At 41.9% G+C, this 13111-nt stretch overlaps 1 protein-coding gene across 1 annotated transcript in view; it reads right to left on the minus strand.

The window, feature by feature from the left end:
- The window catches only part of LOC139305263 (copine-8), a 71299-nt gene continuing 58188 nt past the window's right edge, over nt 1-13111 (minus strand). Inside the window, exons 14-20 of the mRNA XM_070929212.1 lie at nt 10645-10691; nt 9254-9435; nt 8713-8840; nt 6128-6230; nt 4382-4439; nt 4112-4185; nt 1-659 (exon numbers count right to left, since the gene is read on the minus strand). Of these exons, the coding sequence (XP_070785313.1) occupies nt 471-659; nt 4112-4185; nt 4382-4439; nt 6128-6230; nt 8713-8840; nt 9254-9435; nt 10645-10691 (781 nt within the window). The 3' untranslated portion in view covers nt 1-470. The remainder of the gene's footprint in view (nt 660-4111; nt 4186-4381; nt 4440-6127; nt 6231-8712; nt 8841-9253; nt 9436-10644; nt 10692-13111) is intronic.

Below are 13111 nucleotides of genomic sequence, written 5' to 3' on the forward strand. Positions count from 1 at the left end.
GAGAGAGAGACAGAGAGAGAAGAAGTTACCGTCCAGTTATTTACAGAAAAGGTCAGCGTTCACTTAAGATCAAGTGATTCCTTTGTTTTGTCTGGAGACATTCTCTTTACAATGTTTCCAAAGAGCTGTCCTTCATCGCTTCTTTCCTTCCTTCCTTCTTTTCTTCCCAGCTTGAATTCAGACTCTCCAAACTCTCTCCAAAGCCTGTCCAGGTTTCCCAGGCTGAAAAAAAAAAAATATCCAGACAGTAACAGGAATGCTTGACAGTGAAAGTAAACAGACTCTCATTGGCTTTTCCTGTCCTCAAAAGCGACACTCTCCTGGCCCGACATGCAGTTTCCTGAACACGAGAAAAGACCACCGTGATCCACAACGACAAGGCATGGAGAGCGGCTTCAGGGAAATGGAAGTATTTTGCGCGTTAAGTTCAGCTAAACCCCTGACTCATAAACCTTTCTCCTCCTAGCTCCTCATATCTGCGTTTGGAGGGGCTGCCCTGGCGGTGTGTAGGGAGGAGGCGCTGGCGACGGCTTGATCCCGCGGGTCTTCATATAGGAGAGGAACTGGTCAGGGATCTCAGCCAAGACATCTTTGGCGAGCCGGGCCATGCTAAGGATGTGGTTCCCCGTCCGGTCGATGTAATCCCTGAATGGAACAAACTGAGAGAGAAGAAAATGAGTTAAAGTGACTTCCTGAAGTGAGGGAGGTGGCGTTTTTTTAACCACCTTTCCAAAACCAAAAAGAGCAAAAGTATAAGGAATGAATTAAACACTGCTCTAACATAAGTTGCAAACATTAGCTCGCCTGGCTATCTAGCTTACTATCTACAGCAGGAACCAAGTGTTACTTCCAAGGCCAACAAACACATCGATTATCAACTGGTGAGGATGCTGACTTTTTGCCTGGGACGTATAGCTTTGAGCACGATATCATGAATGTAGTCATCAAGTGCGTATTCAAGTCCCCGTTTACAGGGTTCTCATTTAAAACTGAGTCAAGCTCAGTTAAAACTGAGTCAAGCTCATTTAAAACTGAGTCTAGCTGATTTTATCAGCTATAGCTAGCTAGTCGTATAACTGCAAAGTTGACAGTCGCCAGCTAGAAATGACAATCAGCTTTTGCCTACCTCTGACATCAAGGTCCCATTGTTTAAGAAAGTACAATGAATTTTGAGAGGTAAAACTGTAATCTGCATGTACTGTGCAAGAATGGAAAACTGCAACAGTAACTAAGGGGGACAGGGCTTAGTGATAAAATGATGAGTGGAGACAGTGGAGAGGGAAGAGTCACAGAGATGAAGATTGCAGAAAAAAGAGCAGGTGGACTGAAAAGACTAAAAACAGCGGTGAGAAAGAAGATTAAGAGCAGAGGAATCCGGGTGAAATGTATGGCAGCAAAGTGAGGGAGAATGAGGAGAAGAATTTCATCCTCTTTGTTTCAAGTTGCTTTGTTCGCTTTTCTAAGTGGAAGAAGCTCTAATGAACTTCAAGATTATCTTTTAAAAAAAACAAAACAATCATCTTTCCAGCCCGGATCACAAATTGGCGCTGCTACAGAGGAGAGAGTCTTCACTAATTAAGACGCTGCAGATTCGCCCTATTTTCTGAAATGAAACTCTGGCGGCTGGTTGTCTGGTGAACAGGAGGTGGTGAATGTCAAAACTTTCTCCTAAACAGCACTTGGAGAAGAAATGTGATCCCTAAGGTCACTGAGATAAGCAACACATGTGGATACAAAGAATGTGCAAATTAGCAATGTCATGTTGTTACTGGGAGTATTAAAGCTGGGCGAGACGGGCACAGGGCCAGCAGCTACATACCAACGCCTTGCTAGCTCTAGCTCTGTGTGTTTAATGTCTTTTGGTCACTTCTGCCCAATTGATAAGGTCAGTATCTGCCCCAATACAGATCCTGTGGAACAGATCAGTGCATTCATAATAATATGAATAAATTCTGTTTGTTAAAGGATAATTCAATTTCATCATTTCTATCATTAATGACAAGAGAAAATAATGTATCCTCATTGTATTCCAAACGGTGTATAGGAGGAAAAACAGCCCATAGAAAATAAGACCCAAGTTTTAATAATGAGATGTACAGTATCTGTATTTGCAATAATCTATCCTTTTGGGGACCTGGTTAAATTCACTATAATGTATAATGTGCTACCAACACTTCTCAAACCAGGGACTGACGTCACATTAATATCCTGACTCATAATATAATATGTTTTTCAATGTTTTGCCTTCTTTAACCATCAGACCACCCTGCTGTGACTCATTATTTACATCTCAAGGCTGCAGCCTCCGTCACAATGCGAATCCACCTGCATACTGTATTTCAATGACAGTCATGTGTCGCAGAGGTTGAATGCCCCTTAAATGGATGATATTGCTGAACTAAATGAGGACAGATATGAGGCTGTCTCTGTTTCATTTACTTAATGAGCTGCTGTCACGTACAATCACATGATGATATGAGAGGCCAATTTGTGCTGGACACCGTTGCTGCGGAAGGTAAACCTTGCCATGCCACTCGGGGTTATTAGCTTGCTGATAATGAGAGCCTGAAGGTAGAACTGGTACAGTCCTGAAACTTAGTTGTACACCATCTCCGGCTCTTTTTCTACATAAAATGCCTGCGCATGTGTGTGTGTGTATTTCAGCTTGTTAAAAAGCCAACTAACGAGTGCGCCTCCCTCGCCCACATGGGCTGAGGGAGCAAGATGTGACAGCGGCGGTATAAAAGGTCACGAAGGAGAAAAACCAAACAAACATCTCACTCTGAATGTTTGCATTTCTTCTCTTACATAAGTATGAAAAGTGATACTTGTCATTGTAGGCTGATCCTTTATTGCAAAACAGATAAGGGTACAAAAAAAACACGAACAAAGGGATGAATACATTGAACGGATGATTGAAAGGCCGAAAAAATGATTGTGAACTAATCATAGTTTAGATTTTGAACAGAAAATCCCAGCAATCTTGTACTTTCCAATGGCACATTTTTGAATTTTTCAATACATTCATTGTCTGTTTTCTCGTCAGTAGGGACCCACTTCATATCCCAAACTCTATGTGGGGAGACTTAAAGGAAGAACTGCCAAAGAGGCAAAGTAAAAAGGTGGCCTCTGATATGGCTAAGTTGTAACAGCTTGGTGAAAATGTCTGATCTTTTTACTTCTGTCCATTGTGCACTTCCAAGGTCCCTTCTGTCTGACTGACTGCAGACCCCAAGCTGCCCTGCAGGCTTTTTAAGCAGTACATTAGGCTGGGGTCAGAGCTGAGGGTCTCTGTTTGTCCACTTTAATGAGAAAGATATAGGCTCTTCACAGATACTGGAGAGCAAGCCATTATCTCTCTATGTGCATGTACGTGTCCATCTTGCCATCTGGGGTCTGGTGTACCGTGGGGTCGAGGTGATCAGGTGTCTGTCTGCATGGACAGAGGTGAACGACCTGGATAGGACTCAGGTGCTTTTTAAAAATCCTTCTGCACTTCCAAATAAATCCTCTTCCTGATGGTCTGTCTAACATTTTCCAACATCAACATGTCACTGAATGAGTTAAAAGTACGTTAGCAAATGACAGATGATTGGCGGCAGTCTTATGACCTGGTAAAGTGGGCAACAGGGGCCTCAAGCACCAGACTTACAGTGTGTCAACTTGAGCCTGATTAAATTGTAACCACTAAAGCATCAATTGACATGGTAAGAGACCATGTATTGATTTCAAGACCTTTATTATCTCAGGTTTGTGCTTCTAAACTGCATAATCCTAAATGAGTGTGTTTAGTTAAATTTCCATGGAGCAAACCTGGGGACCGGCAGTCTTCCAGCACAGAAAAACTGTGAACATTACCCAGAGAAAGGGAGGATCACAGGGTTAATAATATTTGCCCTGGCACTGTCTAGTTGGTTAATTTGGCCATGATTTTTTACTGCTGGTTGTTCTGAAAATCAGTATCACATTTAAAATAAACCAGCTTTGTCGTTAGGGGGAAAGGATCTAGGTGGCCAAGTGGCAGAGCTCATCTGTAATGTTGGACGTGGTTTCTTTGTGATTACTGTCAAAGCAGAGGGGTCTGGTTTGAGAGAGAAAAAGGAGTGTGTACCTGAACAATGTCCCTCTCAGCATATCTTCCTCTGGATGAGATTCTGACTTCATCACCGTCCAACTCAACCATGGCTGAGGGGAATAAAAAATAAAATAAAACACACACATACACGTCTCTTTTCTTACTATTGTCAAATTCTATCAAAAGTCCTACAGAGTGCCAATGACAGCCTGCACGAGAGACTGCTCAACCAGGACCAGCATCTCTGAAATAGAGCTAATTTTACCCAGAACCCAGATAGATATACATAAGTTCTTGTTGACTTACCATCAAATTCTGCAGGCCCCACCCCGACGATGATGATTGACATTGGCAGACAGGAGGCCTACAGGAGAGGAGAGGAACAACGAACATTTGATACATTTCAAAAATGTGAGTGTCTACCTATGTGGGTTAACAGGATAAAGATGAGCTACAGGTTCACATATACAGACTTCATCAGCGGTAAACAAGGCATTAAGCGTTGTGTTCACGTCTTGCCAACATGTATAGTACACGCAGTGTGTGTAAGCATGTGTGTGAATCTTTGACGTGTGTGTGTTTTCTACAGCACCTCCTGGAACGCTACGTGGGTCGAGACATCACAGTGAATAACATTAGAGACGAGAGAATAAACAACGCGGCCCAAGCTCACTGACAGCTTACAAATGACATGTGTTTGTGTGTGGGTATGTGTGTAAGTGTGTGTGTGTGTGTGTGTGTGTGTGTGTTCAGTGTATTTGAGTGATGGGTTAACCTCAGGCAGCCTAGCAATAGATGATCTTATCAAAACATCTCATTTATTTCTGACATTGTAAAAAATGTACTTGTAAAGGTCTTTTTTACTTCTCTACTGCCCTTTGCTCTCTTTTTTCTCCCTGCTCCCTCATCTCTGCCACCTCCTCCTCCCCTTTCTCCTCCTCCTCCTCCTCTCTCAGCCTCCCTTTCTCCTCAACATTTTGCTCTTCTCAGCCTCTCCTCTCCGTCTCTGCTTTAAAAAGGCCCGAGATGGATCACTGCCTTAACAAAAATGGCTTCCGTTCACTGTTCATTTTGTTTGCATTCTCCATCGCGCTCTGGCTTCCCTCTGGAGCATGCTGTGACTTGACAGTGATGGAGAGGACGGATGGAGGGTGAATTACACGCTGTCAAACGTGAGCAAACACTAGAAAAATAGTAGTAGTAAAGGCTCCTCAGTCACGTCATATTTCTGTTGGCACAGCAAGGAAGGACGGACATCCAGAGATAAGTCAAATATGTCAACACCAGCGACCTCTTATGTTTGTGCATACTCTGAGACCTTTGTACTGCGTGGATCTGGTCTGATCTACATTTACATTATGTGTTTGTAAGGCTGACAATATGTACCTTTTCTTCATGCAGTAATTCCATTGTCAGTACATCTATAACCTCACAGTGACCCGCATAACAGCCTCATCAGGAAATACTGGCACAGCTGTTTTCCAGCTTGGTGTGATGGTTTTATATTTAAGCAACTATGCATTATGAAACACTACACACTACTGCATAATTGCCACAAATTGCTAGCTTTTTACACCATTTGTGCAGAATGGCTCAAACCTGTTTACACAGCTGACTGACGGGGAAAAAATGGAAAAGAACAAAAACAACAAAACATCTTCCTTAATACCCAGTTAATATAGAAGATTTAACTGACAGTTATCTCTACGCAAACACGCAGCCACAGTCTGTCTTTTAGATGCCATTTACATCTACTGTAGGCTTTCACTACATCAGCAGCTGACTTAATGGCAGCATTCACTCGTCTGGTTTGTTTTTAATGTTCCCACTTTTGCATTGTGTTATTTCTCATCTTTTGTGGAGCTCACTGTTTGGCATCTTTTTTATATAAAATCTGCTATATACATGAAGTTTGATTATTTAGGGACATTCACCGTATTCTTGCCTTTTTAGTTTACTTAACTTGAGAGAAGAGGCACTTCTTTTTTCCTCTTTTGTTTTGGGGGTCAGAGTACAGGGTCAAGTGTTAACAGCTACAGTAGGTGCCCTTACATTGACAATAGACTCCTTGGTCTGGGCCATGTCTGAGATGACACCGTCTGTGATGATGAGGAGCACAAAGTACTGGGAGCCATCCTTCACGGAAGCTGCATACCTACGCACAAAAACACACAAAAAACATCTTAGTAGTTACTTCTGCAGGAAAATCCTCTGTTGTTTACTATGATGATTCATTACTACATCATTCTGCATAGTTTTAATTTAAGTACTTAGCTTGCTCTGAAATTAAATACACAAAAATTGATGAGTGGAAATAAGGCATTTTTGAATCTGATTTCTCTCATTGAATAATGTCACTTACCTCCCGCTCTAGAGGATCTTAATCTGTCAAGTACTCCTCTCTGTACAATCTCTTTTTTGCTATCTATAGATCCTCAGCTCAATACGGCTTTCAATTTCTCCTGCAATGTAGAGTGTGACCTTTCTCTCCCATGTGAGTCGTGAACTGACTGTTACTGATATTTACACACTGAGATTATTTCAGTCGCTTCTGCTACGCTTCACCTTTCTGCACCTGGAGGCTGGATCTACGTGTACGCCTGCCTCCTCCCCGCCGGAGATAACTGATATTTAAGTGTCTCCCACTGTAGACGATCACAACACAGCAGATAGAGCAAGACGGAGACATAGGGAAACGACTAAAGAGTGGTAGAGAGAGGAAGAGCAGGGGAGGAGAAGTAAAGGGAATAGTTGCTAAGCTGCATGTGGGAGTGAAGCGAAACATAGAGGAGAAAAAAGGGCAGGTTGTTACTGACATATGAGGGCAGTCAAAAAGCAGGGGAGAGGAGGTGGAGGTGCTGGGTCTACATATGAGGGATGACAAATGACAATACAGTTGCAGAAAGATGCTGCATTCATCTACAACTTGTTTTAAAAGTCTTTAATGAGGTTTAGGAGGATGAATTTGTAGAATATGTGCTTATTAGTCTGGTACAAACTGGGCGGAATCGATTCTTGAAGTTAAATCAAAGTTAATGAGATGTAGTCTGGCGGAGAGAGGAGAGGGGTTTATGAAGAAAGTTCTGTTTACAGTAAAATGTGTCTCATATATTTTACACTTGCAGGTTGTTGTATTTGCTGTATGGATTAAAGCATTGTGTTTGCTACTTTATATTGTGTTTTGCATTCTGTTATTTGCATGGACCAGGAAGAGTGCTTTGGTAACAGTGGACACTGATCCGCATGAACAAAAGTGTGGGGCAGAGTTAGAGAATGCAGTGAGAAAAAGGTCACACAAGATCAGGAATAGTGCCTGCTGAGAGTTAGATGAGAAGATCGACACACTCTAATCCTTAATCCTTCTAGCCCCTCAAGTGCAACACATAACGCCCTGTACAAACACTTTACACAACAGTCTTTATGTGTGGTTTAAACAAGCGAGATATAACGTCTTAATTAAGGAGCCTTAGAGGTGCTGGAAGGCAGACACTGTAAACTTTGGACAGAGCCAGACTAGCTGTTTCTCCTGGCCTTAGCTTCATATTCCTCCCCAAAAAAGTTGTTTATGTTTAGATTAAACGAACAAAATACAACATGTCAATTAGTGAGCTTTAAAGGTGCTAGTAGGTGTATTTTTGAACTTTGAGTGCCAGGATAGCTTATTTCCTCTTGCTTTTTCTGCTAAACTAAGCTAAGCTAATTGCCTCGCGGCTTCAGCTCCATACTTAATGTAAAGACATGACAGTGAGATTCTCTGCAAGGCAGCAAGTAAGCATACTTCCAGAGATGTTAAACTGTTCTTTAAAAAGAGAGAAGATCAAGATTTTGATGTATTTACTGTATAAGGAATGTGTGATTAGTTTGTGCAATAAAAAAACCAACATGTAAAGGAGTAAAGGGCATTCAGGGGACATTACAGGCTAAATAAAAGTGAAGTGCTGCCTCTGTATTTCTCCTCGTTTCACCAATTCCCTTCAGAGTGCCTTTGCCTCTTCATGTGCAACTACGCAATTAAGATTTCAGTAAATTTTCTTCTAAATATGTGATGTAACCTGATGAGAGGCTTCACTTGAGTACATCTCTGTAATTACATACTTGCATGAATAGTTCCTTAATGTCTTTTTTTTTTCATTTCAGAACTTTGTCTAAATCACGTGTCCGCGTGGCTTTCCTGCAGCATCAATTATGTTCTCGTCTACGCAGACACACAAACAAACATGCAATCAGCTGTCAGGTACTTTCTCTGTTTGAGTCCCTGGTTTCTCTCTCTCTCTCTCTCTCTCTCTCTCTCTCTCTCGCTCTCTCAAACTCCTGTTAGGTACCTGGAAACACTCGCTGCACTGAGCTTATTACAGAAAACCTGAGACACTGAGTGTCAATCGCAGAGTGAAATGTACTTGGTGTTCTTTCACGCATACTCAAAGCTCAAAGTATATAAACAGTGAAGGGTTAGAGTTTGGTGTAGAACAGTGTGCATGTGGTATAATGAAAATTGAGAAACAAAAAACAAAACTGTGGGAAAGTAAACATAGGAAACCATTAACTAAAGTAGATGTAAATGAGGGAGGTACGAAACACTTGTAAAATTTAACAATTTTTACATTAACCCCTGTACATTACATGTGTATGTGTGTTACCTGGCCACATGGTTGATGACAGGGGAGAAGTTGGTGGGTCCGTAGAGCTGAACTGACTTCAGACTCTGGTAGTAGGCTTCCATCACACCTTCAATACCTGTACAGTACGGGTTCTGAGGGTTCCCATTCTACATTAAGGAAAGGGGAGGAGAGAAGAGGGAACCATCATTAACCTGCATGATCCATTTCAGATGTATTGAGGAGAAACGGATGGAACAAACAAGCTTAAGGATGATTTATATTTACATATTCCAGTGCTTTGTCTTGAAAACAGTGACAAAATGTAATATAAAGAAAACATTAAACTAAACATGTTCACTGGGGTTATGTCAGGTCAGCTTTGGAAATTCAGCATTCACTTTAACTAATAGTATCAAAAGGTCAAAAGGCAAATCTAATGTGTTCCCAAAACTCCATCTCAGCTGTGAAGAATATGTATAGCAGAATAAAAAAAATAAATAAAGGGATGCAGGGAGCATCTCCCATTTTACTCCCTCCCTTTCCTCCCCGCCTTCCACCCTGGTCCCCCTCTTGCTCATACCAAGGCAAACTCGTGGGAGACCCGTCCGTCGGGTGGCAGCTTGGCTCCAAACCCCAGCGCGGGAAACATCTTATCGCTGTCGTAGTCCTGGATGATTTCACCGACTGCCTTCAGAGCCATTGCGTAGGCATTCAGCTGGTAGGGACTCATGTAGTGGAGGGAGGTGGGCTGGGCTGGGTTACCTGTTTGTGAAAAGGGAACACACACACACACACACACACACACACACACACACACACACACACACACAGTGAGAGGATACCCTGTGGGCATGATAATGTGCTAGGACAATGGAAGAGGCGAAGTGGTCTCAGCATCAAGGTGACGCTTCGATCATTCTTTGAAAATTAGGTGGGTTTTTTCAGTTTTTCTGCTCAAGTGTCGACTAAATGTAGTGATTTAAAAGGAGTTAGGTGTTTTTTCAAGAAAATGTATGTGATGATAATTAATCCTGAGGGTGCCATGGTTACAGTGTGGGGAATCAAATATGAACTTTGACATTCCAACAGTTTTCTCTGTTATGTGAATCCAAATCAAAATGTGACACAAGCCTATACTTTTTCTGGTTTCGGAAATGTTAGTGAGAATATGTTTCATTTTTGGTAAAAAATCATAGTTTTTTACCAATTCAATTTTAAAATCATAAAATAATTAAGCCCAAAATTGATTGTGAAATTAAAAAGTCAAGAATGTCAGTTTTGCAGATAACTAACGGAGAAAAACATAACCAGGTAATTCATTTCACATCTGTGTGGGCTTAATGGGGATTTATGGGAACCAATATCAGTATCTGAACTGAACTGAACTTCTAAATGATGTTTATCCAATACTTGTTGTTCAGTAGTTCAATATAGCAGCCAGTCATCCCATAAACAACCAACAAATCTTTCTCTAGCGGTCTGTCAGTGATTTTGTATGGCAACAAAACCATGCATCACGTCACAGATGGAACTAAACTGGCTGCTAATTACATTAATGTAATATTAATATGAAACTTTCTTTTATCTCCCTGTACGTGACTTTTCATTTCGCTTACTCAAGCTGCGTTTTAATAAACTGCAGAACTCTACTAGCCAACAATTTCAATTGATTCGATTTTGCCAGACAAGATCAAGTACTCCTCAACCTCAGACATCAGCACAAGCCTGTCCTGCTAAGACCGTGCTCAAGGGTAAATGGATAACACAGTCCTTAATCACCGCCATCATAGCATGTTACTGCACTCAGCTTTAGCTGCCAGGTGTGATGGAGAGGGCTATTAGGAAACACTTGATTCCCATCTGCATATATTTGAATAAACGCTCCCTAGGCATTCAGTGCAGTTTGTGTGTCTTTATGAGGGTCTCTGAGTGTGTGTGTGTGTGTGTGTGTGTGTTTACTGGGAGGCTCACCATTGGAAGCTGTGAAATCAATGGCCACGGTGAAGTTAATCTGAGTTCTGAGAAGAAAAAGCAGAGAGATGATTCATTAATCAACAATCACTCCCCCCCTCCTCTCTCTCTCTCTCTCTCTCTCTCTCTCACACACACACACACACACACACACACAAATACACACACACCTGTGACCCAACAAGAAACAATCAGAAGAAATGAACTGCAGACATAATCAGGTTAAAGTGATCAATGTTTGAGAGTGCCGACAGAGTTCCTCCTGCCCTTTAGCTGTGACAGTGACAGGAGACAGCGAGTTATTGGGCTTTCACACCAAAAACACAAGCGTGGCATCGCTCAGGAGGAAGGCTGTTGTTTTCAAATGGAGAACACAGCTACATTCTTTGTAACAACTAACACAAGTGAACGTAGCATGAGCCACCCTGACTTTGTTCCTCTAAATTCAACTACATTCAACTGTGAACTTTTACGAAGTGCATCCAGTGGCATTACGATAGACTGTAGGTGAAATGTTACAAATGCTAAATTAGACTTCAGAGTTACATAACTGAAAACTGTAATCATCACAGGATTGACATTAATAGGCAAACATCGTCCTCCAGGGAACATGAATGTCTGTACAACATTTTATGGTAACCCATCTAATAGTTGTTGAGATATTTAAGTCTGGACCAAAGTGGTGGACCGACAGACTTTGCCATCCCTAGATTCATGCCACTAGCATGGCTAGCAACTCAGAAGTCACTACTAGGACATGTGGATATCAGATTAGATAAAGCATTTTGTTTCTTTACATATTCCACATTTTTTTCCGATAAAAGATAGCAGCCTGTATTTAAAGATGAAGCTGTTCTGTATGATGAAAAGACCTAAAGATACATCGTCCATGTCAATAATAAATCTACAACTTAACTTCCTGATTTAATGCATTTTGGCTTGCACTTTGCCTCACATAAACTTTGTGGTGTTTCTGGTGTGGAGAGAAAAGACAGACAAAAGAGACAGAGATGATGAAAAAGAAGCATTATCAAAGAGAGATGAGACAAGACAGCGACAAACAACACACACCGCAGCACCCAGCATGGGAGAGTGGCACGTCTCTCCTCATCAAAACATTTCCTAACTTGTTAACCTGCAGGAACAGGATGTGGTTAAGCGCTCTGTCGACCTGTCACAGCTTTTTCACACCAATCCTCATCCGCCGCCACACACAGAAACACAAACACACGCGAAAGCCTCCCTGTCTACCTTACACACATCTCCTGTCAAACAGCCAGTAGCTCATCATCTTTGTCACCTTGGCAAGCCATGTGAAGTGCAGGCACCGTGCAGGCACCATGCAGTCCAGAGGGGACAGAGGTAGGAAAAAGTTCCAAGAGACGTTTAATGATCAGCCCACAAGTCTGGGGTTTTCAAAAATACGTGGAAACCCAGAAGGCCTCTGGTGTGGAGCTGCCCTCGCATGTTAGCATACAGATATTTGAAGAGCTGCAGCTTGAAAAAATAAGAAGAGGAACAAAGAGAGAGTGGGAGAAGAGATGAGCCCTGGCACATAATTTATGCTCCCCCCCAAAAATGTGTTGAGCTAAATCAGGGTCGAGCAGGCAAGTCTTTGCTTCTTGAGTTTCTTTGATATTCGCATGCTTTAATTTTGGTAATCTTCACGTCTTTACATTAGTCAAAGAATTGCATGGTGCCTCTATTAGTGAAGAAAACTCTCCAAGCTCTTCAGGGATATACAGTAAAAGTTATAACACAATCAGATAATGTCCAAAATCATTGTCATCAGCAAAAACACAAGGCTGCTCTTAGTTAATAAAAATGTTCTCACCCATCAGTGACATTTTGTAGTGACAAAAGATGAAATATACACTGCTTAATAAAGTGCTTTATTTCCTCAACACAATGAAGACATCAAGAGATTTCCAGTAAATGTGCTTTTCTAGGGGACAGCTGCAAGGACAAGGGGGCAGAGAGGGGAGATCTGAGTGAATTCTGGTCCAGTTCCCCACGCTGGCACAGACAAGCTTACAGCCTCGCAGCCTAAATTATGCATGCCCTCTTTCTCCCCCACCCAATCTCTCTCTGTCACGCACACACACGCACAAACACACACACACACACACACACACACACAAAAAGTTTGAGAGAGGAACTCCAATTGTGTGAGTGTGAAGGGACAGCCAGAGAAACAAGGTGAACTGGGGGACGCACAATAAAAAAAATGCCAAAAGACAAGAGAAAAGACGGAAAAGAGGAGAGCGGTGCTTGATTAAACGCGTCATTCTGCAACGCCAGCGCAAGAAAACAACAATGTCAGCATTACATCAGCAATCTGAAAAGCTGTCAAGTAAATTATAAAAAAAGCAGGAATTGGCTAAAACAAACGGAGAATACTGGCCGACTACTTTTCAAATGTGAGTCGCAATTGTCACTGGCATTGATCAACACCGTCAAACCTCTA

The sequence above is a fragment of the Enoplosus armatus genome, chromosome 22 (assembly GCF_043641665.1).
Source record: "Enoplosus armatus isolate fEnoArm2 chromosome 22, fEnoArm2.hap1, whole genome shotgun sequence".
Taxonomy (NCBI): Eukaryota; Metazoa; Chordata; class Actinopteri; order Centrarchiformes; family Enoplosidae; genus Enoplosus; species Enoplosus armatus.